General features: G+C 44.7%; 1 protein-coding gene across 11 annotated transcripts in view; it reads left to right on the top strand.

Annotated features, from left to right (window-relative positions):
* The window catches only part of strbp (spermatid perinuclear RNA binding protein), an 83,113-nt gene extending 66,955 nt beyond the window's left edge, over positions 1-16,158 (top strand). For 10 of the 11 annotated variants that reach the window (XM_053687011.1, XM_053687008.1, XM_053687002.1 and 7 more), the window contains 6 exons: positions 1,165-1,317; positions 2,292-2,426; positions 2,572-2,712; positions 3,147-3,285; positions 3,620-3,670; positions 11,850-16,158. In XM_053687011.1, coding sequence (XP_053542986.1) covers positions 1,165-1,317; positions 2,292-2,426; positions 2,572-2,712; positions 3,147-3,285; positions 3,620-3,670; positions 11,850-11,944 — 714 coding nt within the window. In that variant the 3' untranslated portion in view covers positions 11,945-16,158. Of the gene's footprint in view, positions 1-1,164; positions 1,318-2,291; positions 2,427-2,571; positions 2,713-3,146; positions 3,286-3,619; positions 3,671-10,098; positions 10,688-11,849 lie in introns of those variants that run through there. The other variant, XM_053687012.1, reaches the window with a different exon arrangement.
* The last annotated feature ends 258 nt before the right edge of the window (positions 16,159-16,416 follow it).

Below are 16,416 nucleotides of genomic sequence, written 5' to 3'. Positions count from 1 at the left end.
ATTTACTTATTTCAATAGTTTTTAGGCGGAGAATTCGAAATCGTCCTTATTGATTTTCTTTTTTTAAGTAAATTTTCCTCTACTTTTCCAGTAAAAGTCATTCCGGCTCCATTACACATCCCTGGAGGTTTTATTTTCACTGAGGCAGTGATTTAGTACAGCTTTTAACATTTTATTCAAAACCTCATCCGACCTAATGATTATAGAAGTCTTGTCTGATAATATTCTGTAGATTTCTGATCTCGTTTTTAAATGCGAGTCTTTTGTTCCGTATTTGCGGACTGTACCGCTTTAACCTTCAATGCTTTAATCCATCGACTCCTTGGGATTGATTTTAGGATTAAATCAATAATATATTCCTGCTTTGCCAGAAGAGCTTTACTGACCGACATGTCTTTATAAGCCCTGTTTGTGCTTCTTTTTTTTTTTTTTAAATGCTAATTATGCTAATGAAGTAAATCTCGAGCTGAATCTGTGGAATCTTCTCCGACGTTCTTGCTGTAATATTGTACAAAATCACTGGGTTTTTTTTTTTTTTTTTTTTTTCCTCGAGTATACTTGTTCTGCGGTGGTTCCAGAGCCGTACACTCAGTGTATCGACGTGAATATCAATGCTGCGTTCGACTCGACTCCTCACCTTTAAACCAGTCAGACTGCAGCACGTACACGTATTACGTTTGGATCATATTCCACTAAATCTATAACACTGACTGTAGATCAACGATTTGAGGAGAGAAATATGCATCGCTCATTACAGTTAGATAGCTAGCTTAGTTAAGGGGTGTGCAGACTTATGCACCCAGGTTACTGTACTCTAAAACATTTTTATTTATTTTGAGATCCGACATGATTATGGTTTCTTCCCCCCCCCCCCACGTACTTAAACGCGAGTTCGGGGTCAAACTAATAAAACTGAATCCTGTAAATTCCCTAGACAAGCGTTCGGCTTTATTGTGATTTCAGGAGCGTGTGTTTACAGTGTGAGTGGTGAGGAGGAAATCTAAAATGGTGGCCGCTAAATTGTATAACAAGGGAAAAACAGTGTATAAACAGTGTAATGTGTGTGTATATATTTGTGTAAAGGTTTGATGTGTGTACACACACCCGTGTTTGGAGTTATTCGAGTGTGTATAATGAGTGTGTGTGTGTGTGTGTGACTGACAGGTGCTGCAGGCGATGGGATACCCAACAGGCTTCGACACAGACCTGGACTCCATGAGTGCAGATGAGAAGTCAGACAGCGAGGGCAAGAGCGAGACCTCGACACACTCGTGCAATAACACATCACACACCACAGACAGCTCCAGCACGCTGGAGGTACACACGCACACACACACACACAGTCTTTAGTGTGTTTGGACTCGGTTCTCTCACTCGGTGCGGTCCTTTAGTCAGGTGAGAACACACTCGAGATCACACCCGGGTCTGAACACATCCTCCACCCTAGTGAACTCTAGCGAAAGCGATTCAATCGACTCTGAATCGACTCACCCGCAGGAAGCGAACCGAACGCCAAAGCCGTGCGTTTCGGCTCGCGACGTGAGCCACTAAACCGTCCCCAAGGACGGAGCTGTAGCGCTGCAGAAATTGACTTTTGGACCGACGAAGAAAACAAGAAGAGGAAATAGACACGGTTAAAACAATCGAGTGAGAGAATTAAAAGAAGTGAAAATTACATAAAAGAGGAAGGAACGATCTACCGAAGATATTTTCAGCCCTTCACGTCGCTCAGACGCTTTTCAGTGTGTGAGAAACCAGGCAGACGTTATAGGTGGGAAAACCCTGTAACTCGCTACGCATTTCCTTCCTGACCGTATGTCTCAAACATTCGCTCTAATTACGTACGTCAGCTTTGGTAAATAACTAAGGAAGATATAGCTGCAAGCTGCAGTGGCGGATTCCTCCTCGAGAGAGCGGACCGTTTCAGAACTGTCGTGGTAGAGAAACGTGTCCCACAGATACAACGTTTCAACACGTTTGGATCCACGTTAGATTTGAAGGTGGTTTTTGTAGTTTTCCACAAATGATCATTGTAGAGAAAAATCCATCATGCAGACATTACGGGTTCTTGAGACCTTTTTGTTCCCCATGAGTGACGAGGCAGGTGATGAACACCGGTGAAAGCCGAGCCACGTTCATGGTACCTAAAACACAGGGTTGGCACGAACTAAACTCAAACTTACCTAAACCAGCTCCATGGTACAGGCCCCTGACCTCTTATTTATTAGCATGTTTTTGTATACAAACAGCTGTAAAAGAGTGTGTGTGTGTGTGTGTGTGTGTGTGTGTAGGTACGAACTCAGGGTCCTATTCTGACGGCGAGCGGTAAGAACCCGGTGATGGAGCTGAACGAGAAACGGCGAGGCCTCAAATACGAGCTGATCTCCGAGAGCGGCGGCAGCCACGACAAACGCTTCGTCATGGAGGCGAGTCACATGGCGATCCCGTCACTGGAAGCTCCGTGTGTGTGTGTGTGTGTGTGTGTGTGTGTGTGTGTGTGTGTGTGTGTGTTTAGTTTTCTTTTTCTATCAGCGAAGGATCTGATTTAAGCCAGATTTTTTTTTTCGTCAGGTGGAGGTCGACGGACAGAAGTTCCGAGGCGCGGGACCTAATAAGAAGGTAGCCAAAGCGAGCGCCGCCCTCGCCGCTCTGGAGAAACTGTTCTCGGGACCCAACGCTGCCGGAAACAAGAAGAAAAAAATCCTCCCTCAGGTCAGTCGCCGTCATCGATAATCAATAAATGCCGCTCACTCTCTCTCTCTCTCTCTCTCTCTCTCTCTCTCGCTCGAGTAACGTGATCAGAGACGAGCTGCACATCCTGAAGGTTTTTACATCCATCATCTATACTCTGATCTCGAGCACAAACACACAGCCCGGGTCCACTTCCTGTCAATGTGTACAAACGCTAATCGTTTATTAGACCGTACAGAACAGGAAGTGATGTAACAGACATTTCAATAGCGGTGTAAATTAGAGCTTCAGTTTAATTCGAGACGGCACCGATCCGTATAAAGTGACGGTATAAAGTCACATAAGTCGTATTTAGTTGATTTTTTATTAACTTTTTTTTTTAAAGAATGTCGTACCTTCCAGCTTCAAAGCTCTGAGTCAGTGTGTGTGTGTGTGTTTGTGTGTGTGTGTTGTAGAATAAAGGAGCGATCGCTGCCGCTGCTGCCGCCGCAGCCGCCTCCGCCGTCGCAGCTCAGGCCGCTCGAGGAAGAGGAAGAGCTGCACTCGCACGCGGAGCCTTTGTCAGCGCCGCCGCCCCAGGCTACGTCACACCAGGTGAAGCGGAGTCACTGTCAGCTTGAAGTTGATTATTTTCCTACATCAGCAGTTCCCCAAGCGTTTTATACCGTTTATACCACAGCAACATGCCAACAATGACAGTTTTTAGAACTTTATATGACAGTTTTCTTAGAACTTTTATAACGACACGTCATACTTTATCCATTTAAAGTACAGTCTTTAATCCCTAGGATTTTTGTATGTGTGTAATGTAATTATGGTCTAATATGATGAATCTGGTCGTAGACTAAGTTTATGGGTGTGTACATAAATCAGAACGTGACCGTTAATCTTGTTGCGTAACAGTGTGTGTAAAACGGTCTCTCTGCAGGTTTCGGAAGCCCGTACGGTTACGGCGCAGCGGCCGCCGCTCCAGCTTACGGTACGTTCCCCCTCCCCCGCCCTTTACCCCCACCCTCCCCCATCCCTGGTACGAGTCTAGGGTCCAAATCTGCCCTTATTCCTTTTCCCCAACTATTAACTCAGCTCTCAATTGGGCCTTGAGCGTGTTTAAAGCCAGCCTTCTGTCTCAGTAAGAACCTATGCTGGCAGACCCCCTGGCCAACGGGAGGACAGGCTCATAACCTTTTGGTTCTTCCTGTAGTTGGAGCAAGCCTTGCTTCGCTTCGGCTGGGTGTGTCGGTGCTGCTCGTCTGAGTCTGCCTGCTTTCCCCAGTCCCCATGTGCTCATGTCCTCATGTCCCGGAGTCCGGACACACGCCTCTTTTTCGCAGTGTCAGAATGGCTCCTGGTGTCTACAGCACCGAGAGACCGCATTCATTCCAAGCAGCCCTGACTACAGAGAGAAAGATACAGAGAGACACACAAGCTATAAATGTATACATACAGTACACATGCCAATATACTGTACTTTCATATATACAGTAAAATCTAAATTATTCCACTCCCACTGCAAATCTACAAACGTACAGACTTTCAGCTGTTTGCGATGAACACAAACAAAAGCGATTGAAATAGTTCGACACAACGAATACTTTGTGTTTTCCCCAAATTCAACTGAAAATGCAACTTATGATGATTTCTCCAGTTTAAAATGATTCACCCCCTTCATGGCGAGCGTCTTTAGAGCTCAGTAGAGCTCCGTTTGCTGTTATGACCTGCTGTAAACGAGATGCAGAGCTTCTGCGGCGTTCCTGAGGAATCTTCTCCCGTTCCTCATGAGCAACGGCCTCCAGGTCAGTGATATTCTTGGGTCTGCGTGCTGCGACCGCCTTCTTCAAATCCCACCAGAGATCTTCTATGGGGTTCAAGTCAGGTGACTGTGATGGCCCTGTAGAATCTCCCAGGACTTCTTCTGCTACCAAGCCTTGGTGGAATTTGAGGTACGCTTGGGACCGTTGTCCTGTTGGAAGGTCCAGTGATGCCCGAGCTTCAGCTTCCTCACAGACGGCATGATGTTTTCTCCTAGGATTTCCTGATGCTTCAATGAATCCATCTCTCCTCCCACACGCTGCAGGTCTCCAGTGCCAGAGGATGTAAAGCAGCCGCAGAGCATCACCGAGCCTCCACCATGCTCGACTGTGTACAGAGTGTTCTTTCTGCATTCTTCTTCCTCCAGACGTACCGCTGATCCATCGTGCTGAAAAGTTCCAGTTTTGTTCCATCGCTCCACAGAACGAATCCAAAACTTCTGTGGATTGTTTGATTCTGAGCGAATTTTCTTGTGCTTTTGGGTCAGTAGTGGTGAACGTCTTGGAGTTCGGGCATGGAAACCTTCTGAGTTTAGTACACGCCTTACTGTGCTCACTGAAACCTCACGGTCTGTTACACCAGGTCTCGCTGCAGGTCTTCTGCAGTCACTCGAGGGGTTTTCACAAGCTGCCTTCTCACAAATCTGCTTGCAGCCGTTTATAGATTCCTTTTTCTGCCCCGTCCGGGTATTTCATACATTTTCTACCCCAAGCCAGTTCAGGTATTTCATGTGTTCCAGCTCAAGCACACCTGCTGTAACTAATGAAGCCCTTGATTAGTTTATATCAGGTGTGCTTGAGACACCTGCTCTGCATATCTGTGCTGTTGTGAGGGATTCTATTCAGGGGGGTGAATAATTTTAAACTGGAGAAGTCATTACAAGTTGCATTTTCAGTTGAATTTGGGGAAACCGCTTGAAGCGTTCGTCGTGTCGAACTATTTCAATCGCTTTAGTTTGATGTGTTCATCACAAACAGCTGAAAGTCTGTACATTTTGACAGTAAACCTGATTTGCACTGGGGGGGGGGTGAATAATTTTGGTTGCAACTGTACACTCCTATGCGTTGTGTCAACGGTATTCCATTTTTACACCGGTATCACGTCCTCCCTGCACACTGAATAAGTGTGTACGTGATTACCAAGAAAGAGCTTGGACTGGGAAACGGACAGAAACCCTGCTTACTCCAGAAGGACAGATAAAGGTTTAAATTACGCGACTATAAAACTCAAACCCACCAGAACAATAAAGGGTTGAGGATGGGGAAGACGAGAGAGAGAGAGAGAGAGATCAGAGTCTTCAGGACAGAGGAGTTTACGCTTCTTTGGAGTTTCTCAGTAAAACGATGTGACAAGCTGCGTTTAGTTTTTCGTCTTATTAACTTGGAGAGAGAATAAAGAGAGACGGGTGAGGAAGAGAGTGTTTGTAGCTGCTATAACGTAAGCAAGAACAGGAACGGACTCGTTTTGTGAGCATTAAATGTAACGCTGAACAGATAAAAAGTACGCCGTGTTGTTGCTCAGTACTGCGATTGCTGTCGAACTCGTTGCTCGGTCACGCCACCGAGTTATTGATTATTTTACTATGACTGCACCCCACACGCAGAGTTTTTTCATTCAACACCCCTCGTAATGCCTTTGGAGTAAACATGTTTTCTGTGTTCCTGATGCTCTAATGAAACGGATCTAGTGCAGCTCATGCTCCGGTTCAGACGTCCCGTCGATCCTCTGTATATTTCACCGATTCGCTTTTCGGGGGACTGATCCTGCTCGTCCCATGCCGGGAATAAGACGACCGCGTGCTCTCAATGCCAAACACAGCCAGCTGTTGATCCGTGTGTCTGTGTGCGATAGAGCGGCAGACGACTGGCGTGTTTGTTTCGTCATCTCACACACACACACCACATAGCTAGGACTCCAGGGTAAAGCGGTCAGCTATATAGAGAAGCTTGTAAAGAGGAGTGTGTTTAAACACACGCAAAATTGTTTGCACAGTAACCACATACACACTACTCAGAAAGCTGAGAGGCTCTGTGTAAACACCTATTTTTATTGTGTACACACACACACACACACACACACACACACAGGCATGTACGTTAACTCTATCCTACTCTAGTTTTAACATGTAACTGCTATAACAGGTCTATTATAACACTCATAACAGGTGTATGATATGGATGTGTAGTTGCACGCTGCCAGTGAGGAGTTTTTGAACACTTTATGCCAACGTCAAAGCCGTTCCTAAATAATAATGCCGTTCCTAAATCAAGAAACGTGTTATTTAATAATAGCCGTGTAATAAAACTGTATTAAACGTACTGCCGGAGACATGAAATTTGATTTAATAACGTTATCATCTAGCACTGGAACTATCGAGTAGATCCGGTTACTTTACACTTTCCTGATGAAATCACAGCCTCACGTCATCATCCGAACAAGGTCCGAATCTGGGTTCTGATTGGTCCGAATGTGCGAAGGTTCCGTTGAGAGCAGCTCTGACAGTAGTGCAGCAAATGCAGACGACGGCTTTGTGTTAACGTTCTCGTTCTTAGTAGTTATCGTTTCTATAGTAACGGCTCATTCACGGGGATTCGATTCATTCAGTGAACATCCACCTCCGGATACCCCGCCCTCCGGATACCCCGCCCTCCGGATACCCCGCCCTCCGGATACCCCGCCCTCCGAATACTCCGCCCTCCGAATACCCCGCCCTCCGTCCGTATCTGTATCTGTTATTCGTATTAGGACGCATTGTCTGTTCAGTATTCTGTTACAAAATCCCAATATATAAATATATACGGGCAAATAATGATCCTCAGTATTAAAAACGAACACTTCCAGCACCAACACCGAGCGACAGTATAGAAAAACGACGAGGACGTCGTTGGTGATAAGTACAGAATCTTCAGTTAGTGTTATCACACGTTTATTTTGAGTCCTCGGCACTCCTTCAATATTATTATCCTTTTTATATACTTCAACTCTAAAATAATTGAGGTCTAATTAGAAGTATTTGAGACCTTGATCCTTCTGATTAGACCCGGGCACAGCACCGTCGGGGTTTTATCCACAGGTTTATCTGATTTAAATCATTAAAAAGGACGTTTGGATTTCCCCGTCATTTGATCGCCACGCTATTGTTGTATTTCGTTCGTGACTGTAATACTGATTACACGTGAGAAATGTCTGGTGAGGGATGGGGGGAGATAAATTAGCTGTAAGAAATCATTTAATCACTCAGGATAAGATTTATCTGTATGATGATTGTGTTAAAACTCTCTGATCAGTGATCCCGAGAGCGTAAGGATCTCAATCTAGACGCCGAAGGCCGAGTTGGAGATCAGATGGAGCGCCGCTGTGTTTCTGTAATGGAGATAAAGGTCAAAAGCGAGGCATGAAGAAGGGAAAAAAACGTATTTCTAGATGTCTTCAGCCTTGATTTTCCATTACAGAAGTGTGTCACTTCATTTAGTTAGGGTCATCACACACACACTGACTGAGACGTTCAGTTTGTTATCTCATAGCATGAGCAAAAGATTTAGGCTCGCTCTCTCTCTCTCTCACACACACACACACACACACACACAGCTCTGTGACGCATGTGTCTCTCTCGAGTGTGTCTCTCTGGTCTCTCCAGGCCAAAGCTGCTTTGAATGAATTTTATGTGTGGGGCGGATAGAAGCAGAAAACAGCCCTGATGGCTGTTTGGGGTAACTGTGGTTCTGCTCTCTGCCTGCCACATAATGAGCGCACCTCTGGGTGAAGGACAGCCCGGTATGGTGCTGTCGGAAACCAGCGCGCGCTCTCTCTCTCTCTCTCTCTCTCTCTCTCTCTCTCTCTCTGTCTCTCTCTCTCTCTCTCTCTCTCTCTCTCTCTCTCTCTCTCTCTCTCTCTGTTGTCTCTCTGGTCTCGGAGAGCTGTGTGCATGTTCCTCTCACTCAAATCATCCAGTGCCGTCCAAACCTCTGCCTCCTGTTGCTGCTTTGTGATTTCTAAACTGGGACTGGGACACACACACACACACACACACACACACACACACACACACACACACTAAGATGAAGCACTCCAGAGCAAAGCAAACAAACCAGAAGATTCTTTACCATAAATGTACATGTAGAGAGATGTGTAAATGCAGCAGGACAATCCTAAATAGTTTATAGTTGAATGTAGAAGTTAAGAGACCGAGTGTGTGTCGGTCTGGGAAAAACCTTCACATGGTCACAGTTGGACATTTTCTGGTGTGTGTATATAGTTCTGAAAGCTACACACTCGATCACAAGTTCAGGAAATCACATCACACCAAAAGACGCCACGCCTCCTTTTCACATTTTGCATAGAAGCTCCGCCTTTTAACATCAGAATACGCTGCGTCACGATGAGTTAGAACTGAAAAATAAAAACAGTCCGTCCGTCCGTCCCCCCCCCCCCAAAAAAAAAACAAAACAAAACCAGCAGATGAGCCAATTGACATATGAATCTACAAGCCACGCCCCCTTCCCATCATCGCACATTATAGTAATCTCTCTCGCTTCCGGTCACGCTAAGTGGAGAATGTTTTGTGCTCGTTAAGTAAGGAAGGAAATAAAAAAACTCAAAGAAATAAGGAATGTCTGAGAGACGGGTTAGTTCCTGTTAGTTAGTTAGACGGGTTAGTTCCTCTCTCTCTCAACGTGCTGACACCGGAGACTCCTTCCATAAATGTTAAATAAGCATCTGCTAACAAAAAAAGCAAAGATTATACGGTCTTCGTTAAACAACACGCTTTAATAGGTTACGTTTATAGCTGTTACTATAGAAGCCATAACGTAGTAGAGCACACGCGTTAATATAAACCGTGTTGATATAAATATAACGTTTACAAACGTTACAACTATTCATGCTACAGGAATCGCGCACACCTTCTGGCCAATCAGAGTCGAGCATTTGAGCGTCCCGTGGCAGGATGCGAGATAAAATCCGCCAGCGTGGTTCGACTCGGCTGCGTGTATATAATCGTTTAACTCGCTACACCAGACGATGAGTGTGTGTTATAGGCAGAAAAACCATTTCCCTTTTTGTTGCCAGAGTTGGTCCACACCGAGGGGTTTTTCCAGACGCCGCACACAAAGGGCACGGGTTTAATTTCTCCTCATGATTCAGTCATCGTCTGCATTCGCTTTCCTGTATGGACTGACGCTGTGGGTTCCACCTTCAGCCGCTCACCTGGCCTACTGACTCGCCTCGCCCTGCTTTCTGTGTCTCTCTTTCTCTCTCACACTCACTCACACACTCACTCACACACTCACACACTCACTCACTCACTCACTCACACACTCACTCACACACTCACTCACACACTCACTCACACACTCACTCACACACTCACTCACACTCACTCACTCACACACTCACTCACACACTCACTCACTCACTCACTCTCTCACTCACTCACTCACTCACTCACTCACTCACTCACTCACTCACACACTCACACACTCACTCACTCACTCACACACTCACACACTCACGGTCACAGTGAGTCGTACAATATCGTTAGGTTTTCTCGTTCTTGAACTCCCGCACTCATGTCCAGTACTCTTCTCATTCTCTTTCTAGGTTTGCCCAAGAGAATGCTTCTGTTGCCCATCATGAAAGTGCCCACCTACCCCATCCCTCACTACTCCTTCTTTTAGCTCAGGAGATCCACACACACACACACACACACACACACACACACACACACACACACACACACACACACACACACCTACCTTTTAAATCAGAAGGGAATGTCAGAACGCATGTCCGAGTGAAACCATGTTCAGAACTTTAAGTAGAATCGTTTGTAAAGATTTTATTTGACTTTATTCGATTTCCGACTTTACGCAGGTTTTTAAGTTCTTAAAGAAGAAGAAGACAAAAAAAAAAAAACTTGAAGGATTTGTACTGTGAATTGTTACCTCATTCATGGAGTTTTAAATTATATAGCCTTTTTCTTTTCTTTTTTTTTTTCTTTCTGCCATTAAGTTTGTTTTTTGTTTGTTTTTTATTTCTTTTGTTGTTTTCATTTTCTATAGTATGGCTTGATGGATTACGGATATCCGATCTGGCAACAGGCACTATCTCTGTAAAGACGGCAGAAATTATGGGATGTATAGGTCTAATTTAAAGCTACTGTTGATAAATAAACCTTTATCTTATTCAACCGCCATAAGCATCGAGTTTTGTGTACACGAGAAGCCGCGAGGAAGAACTCGCACGTCATCGCTGTAGCTTTTTAACGCGTAGCTGTGAAACATGAGGCACACACGCACACACACACACACACACACAGAGCAGAATCTCTAAAACACCTGTCCGTACATGAGCCGACACACGGCAACACACCGGAGCGTCCAGTCACCGGCACACGTCGGAGAATCGAAAGCAGCAACACGGGATCCATGGAGATATGCTACCTAATCGTCTTTTATGTCCCGTTTTCTTTTCTCTTATTTTTGGGTGTTTTATTTTCCCTCCTTCTTGTTGAGCGTCTTGTTGAGATTGTGAGCTGTTGAGCTGTAAAAGTTCTTCCTCGTCCACAGGCCAGCGTGAACCACCTCAACACTCACCGTTCCTCAGAAAGTTCTTCATCTGTCCACTTCTTTAATCGATCGAGAATCTTCCCAAATTCCCGTCTGACAGGATGTAACGGCGTGATCGGTCACGAGGGGTTCGCGCTGGTCCGTGACAGGAAAATGTGGCCATCACTAACCAAAGAGAACCACCATCTCTCTCTCTCTCTCTGTCTCTCTCTGTCTCTCTCTGTCTCTCTCTCGTCACATGATCCCCATTGCTGTAAGATGGAGGCCTTTCTTCATCCTTCATGATCATCATCTCCTAAACAAACAAACCAAAAAAACCCTCCCCCCACTTGTGTCCACTCAGAAACCAATGGGGCCTGTTCTCTTTGATGGCGATGGCGTTCATGGTGTACTATACTCTCTCCGAAATCGTTCTGGTTCTGATTTGTCAGAGTTATGTACTAACCACATGTGTCTGGAACTTTTTGGAAGTTGCCAACATACCTTTCCTTACACATCCTTCTGCTTTTGTTTTTTGTTTTTTTTTTGGTGTAATATTTTAACGGAAAGTGATGATCGTGCAACTTTTTTTTAATTTTTTTTATTTTATTGTTTAAAAATTTATTAACCTCCTGGTTCAATGAAAACCCCACGTACAGCCCGAAAGAGCAGAGACCCTACAAGCCTACAGCTCTAAACCCCACCCCTTCCTCCCATCCTACCCCATCAGACTGTGTAGCCCCGCCCCCTGCCGGCCCACGCCCTTATTAATCTCAGCTCTCTCTGCTCTTCTCCTCACTGTAGGTGGTCTTTTCATTGACAATCCCTTTTACCAGCCGCGGACCATCGCACCTTTTATTATTCACTTGGGTCCTCAAGATCTCTTCTCTGACTTCTAGAACCATCAGGTTGTGTGGCTCTAAAGTGTCGTGTACCGCTCCAGGCTCTCTCTCTCTCTCTCTCTCTCTCTCTCTCTCTCTCTCTCTCTCTCTCCTACACAGAAACGCCCTAACCAAACTGCACACACTCCTTCTTTCTCCCAAACACAAGCAGCTCGTAATGAAAGCAATACCCGATTCGTTCGACTTCGGCTCACCGCCGAGGACTTTTTGGCAATACACGTGAACTATCTTTTTTTTTTTTTTTTTTTTTAACGGCTTGAAGCTTTTCCTGAGATGATGTGAATGTTCAGTCTTTAATCTCGCGCTGCAATATATTCCTTTTCACTGTATATTCACGATCGAATATGTGACTCTATAATAAATATCTGCATATATACGTATGGTATAACTCTACTATAAATATATGTGTAGATACACTGATGTACTTATGTATATTTCTATACTATATATATATATATACATTTAAATATTGTTGGTATAAATTATTTTAGAAAGTGAAATGTAACAATTATAACCTTAAGATATAGCGAATAGCTTTCTCTTCCAGTTTTCTATGTACACTGAGCAATGAGTCGCTTCATCTAGATTATTAACATGCAATACGAGCAAGCGAGCGCCCTTCTCTTAATCTACAGCTCGTAGATTAGTGATGCTTCCTCCTCTCGGCCTCAGCGGCTTGACCACGTCTGCTCGTTAGAGTGTGTGTATGTGTGTGTGTGTGTGTGTGTGTGTGTGTGTGTGTGAGAGAGAGAGAGAGAAAACTTCGACCAAAGCCTGGTGTTTTGGCTCTCCACGTCATATACGCATAGCAATACGCAACACGTTTCCCATCATACACACAGGTTTTTAGAAAGCACACACACACTCACACAGTCTCGCGCAGCTGCTCGCGGGTCCGCTCCGGTTTGTTTATTTATTATTATTATTATTTTTAAAAACACAAAGCACAATCCGAGTTGGTGGTGATGTACTCTGAACCGGAAACCTCAGTCCTGTTTTTATACCGCGTTTATGAATCATTTACACACGCGACGCGGCAGCTGTAGAGTCGAGTGCAAAAGTTTGTACACCCTCAGGACAAAGTATGCCGTCTAGCATGTTGTTGGGTTTTTATAGATCGTGACGTAATGACGGTGGGAAAAAATGATCCATTTAAAAAGTTCTACCAGTTTGACGCTTTCGCACGTAAGTAAGTGATCCACGTGTTCGTCAGCTTTCGACCGTGCGTGTGTGTGTGTGTTTTTTTTTTTTTTTTTTTTTCTCAACACGTTTTTCTTTCTCTAATGCAAAATATTCGGCGCTTATTCTGGGGATGATGTTCGGTGTACGTTAGTACCACCGTACTATCGCTCGTGTTCTCGGGTCTTTTTTTTTTTTTTTTTTTACAGTTTCCAAAAACTGTTTTGCGGTGGCGTCGCAGACCTCAACCGTACACACGCTACCGCTCAAAAGTTTGCACGCACTCATTCTTAATTTCCCACATTTTAGAACAATAATAATAATAATAAAGTCATAAAAACTCTGGAGTAACACAAAGGGAACTATGGGAATGAGGTCGTGATAAAAAAAAAAAAAAAATCCAAAATAAATCAGAATAATTGAGTATTTTAGCGTCTTCAATGTAGACGCGCCTTTCGCCGAGCGCTTTCGCACCGACGCTCGACACTTGGCTGCTGCTTTTCGGAATAATTCGCTCCGAGTCCGTTTAAATAAAGATTTGATTTGTAAATAAATTATCTAATGAAAGAAATGAACACATCGGCACGATGATATTTCTCTCCGAGACGCCGCTTTCACGTTCAATCTCACGCCTTCAGATCAAAAGGTCTTCAAGATCACGAGAAACGCGTCAGTCGGGTGTCCACAAACTTTTGGAAAACTGTACTTGTTTGGTTTTTGCCTTACGTTGGCGGCGTCGTGTTCGGGAAGACGACCAGGTTTTATTTAACATCTTAGAATTCCTCCGATATAAAAACCACAAGGGGGATGCAAACTTTTGCCTTCGACCAGGCGAATCGCAGGAAGTGCGACTCTACAAACTCAAACGGGGTCAGTCATAGCCAGTAAAGTTCCGATCGAATCAGCAAATGAAGATTGTTTAATGAACTCGACCGTGCTGTAAGCGAACGTTAAAGTTTCCCTTTAACGATTAGAGCTGAATGTTTATAACCTTATTTTAAAAAAACAAAAAAAACAAATGTAAATATTATTTATTGGGTAAAATCCGTTTAAATACCGAGAAAGCATCTTTAATATCACTGCTACACTTAGAAACGCTATTTTAAACTATTGTACACTGTAGTAGTAGATTGTAGCTTTTAAGTGCATCTATAGGGTTAAAGTACGACCGCTTTATTTATTTATTTATTTATGTATGTATGTATGCATACGCTCGTCTGAATTATTATAATGATCTGAGCCGGGAAAAGGGGCGTGTCTTTAACAGAACGGGGCTTTAGGACCGAACTACGTCTTTATTTAATTAATTCAAAGTACAGAATGTCTGTGATATTATACGATGCATCATTCGATCATATTTTCTGAACCAAAAAAAAAACCCCGACCAGGAGAACAACGTCCATCTTTTTATTTATTTTTGAGTTAAAGATGGTAAGAAAACACACGAGAGAGAGAGAGAGAGAGAGAGAACTGATTTAGTCAAAAGCACAAATCCTTCTCTAAACACCAGTTTCTACATTTTCTTGTATCTATCCATCTGTCTGTCATCTTTATTTCCTCATGCCTTCCTTTTCGTCCATCTTCCTTTCTTCCTCATCCCTCTCCTCTTTTTCTTCCCATCCCGCTCACGCCTTCCTTTCTTCATTTCCTTCTTTGTCCCTTTCGAATATTCCCTTCTTTCTGCCATCCCTCCGTTTCTTTCTTTCCTTCCGTTTGCCCAGCCACCTTTCTTTACCTTTCATTTTCATTCGTTCCTTCGTCTCATCCCCCTCTGCCCCTTCCCTCTCTCTCTCTCTCTCTCTCTCTCCTCGCAGTACAGTTGTGCTCTCTGTAGTCAGTGGTAGTCGATGGGCGTGGGTTCAGACGTCCGGCAGCAGCAGGTATCTGTGATGGAGGTGTGTGTGTGTGTGTGTGTGTGTGTGTATATTGAAGATGAAGCAATAAAACTCTCCGCGATGTGTAACGGCCCGCCGTGACTTCAGACTCGTCCGGAGATAGATCTGCGTGAACAGGACGGAACGAACCCTCGTGCGGCGTAGCGAGCGTACCCAGTGTACCCAGTGTACCCAGCGCACCCAGTGTACCCAGCGTACCCAGTGCACCCAGTGTACCCAGCGTACCCAGCGCACCCAGTGTACCCAGCGTACCCAGTGCACCCAGCGCACCCCCTCTTCATCTCAGAGGACAGCTTTACGCTGTACGTTTAAATATCACGTAGCGGTCGTTCACTTATTCCTGAGAACGCACCCCGTCAGAGCCGACCACTTTCGCACAGTCTGATGTCTGGGACTTTATTTCGTGGACCTGTGAAGCCTCGCTGGTGAAATTGAGCAGGCTCCGGTTTCTGTGTGAGCGAGTCGCCAGGGTCACGAAACAACCCCGCGTCCCGAATGCGTGCGTTACTTCCAGCAGAGCTGCTTTGATCGGATCGTCCCCCTAGCGTTAGGAATGTACACAAGTAGAATGTATAATCACAGAAGAGCTGCGTGAATGACGCACGAGAGGAAATGCTGATGTTTTACCCTGGTCCGTGTTTACACCTCTGTCCGAGCGTTAACTCTGCGAGCGCGGCCGGATTCCCCGTCCGTCCGTCCGTCCGTCCACGATTCCGCTGCTGTAGATATTCACTCCGCCGCGTTCGTCCTCCACGACTCTGTTACCTGTTTTTATTTATTTTATTACTTTTTTTTTTAACGTGACTTGAAAAGATATCAAACATTTACACTCTTATCTACACTTGAACTACTATTAAAAGGTCATAATCTAATCTAAACGATGTGACGTGGCAGTTGTGCAGGAGTTCCGTGAGCGAGCTGTGCTTGAGTAGACGAAGTAAAACACGCCTAGCTGTGGTTCTTGATTAGTGAAAACACCCTGGTGGTCTCTGTCTGTCACTGTATCTGCTCTTTCAGAAACGCTTACGCAATTAACCTACAAAAAAAATGCTCTGGAGTGTAAAAACTTCTCTCTTTTTTGTTTATTATTATTATTATTTTTTTTAAAGGAAATAAAAACGTACTGATTATGAACCATTCTGATCTGCGGTGTGTGTTTGTGTCTGTCCGGAACGTTCTGCGAGACACCGATCTCCGGAACGTTCTCCCGCCTTGACGTCATCAGGTCATCACCAGGGACGAAGAACGTGTTAAAGCGGGCGTATGCTGTACGGCTACACGCTCCAGTGCAAGCGCGGGTCCAGGCACTAAAGGTGCTGGCGCTGTAAAGAGAACTCCTGATGCAGAACGTCAAACTGTACGGTTACCGAGCGACCACGCCACGCCAGCGCTGGA

Source organism: Ictalurus punctatus, chromosome 16, assembly GCF_001660625.3.
Source record: "Ictalurus punctatus breed USDA103 chromosome 16, Coco_2.0, whole genome shotgun sequence".
In the NCBI taxonomy this organism is placed as follows: Eukaryota; Metazoa; Chordata; class Actinopteri; order Siluriformes; family Ictaluridae; genus Ictalurus; species Ictalurus punctatus.
Note: the sequence above shows the minus strand (reverse complement) of the source record. Positions and strands in the feature narration are given on the sequence as shown.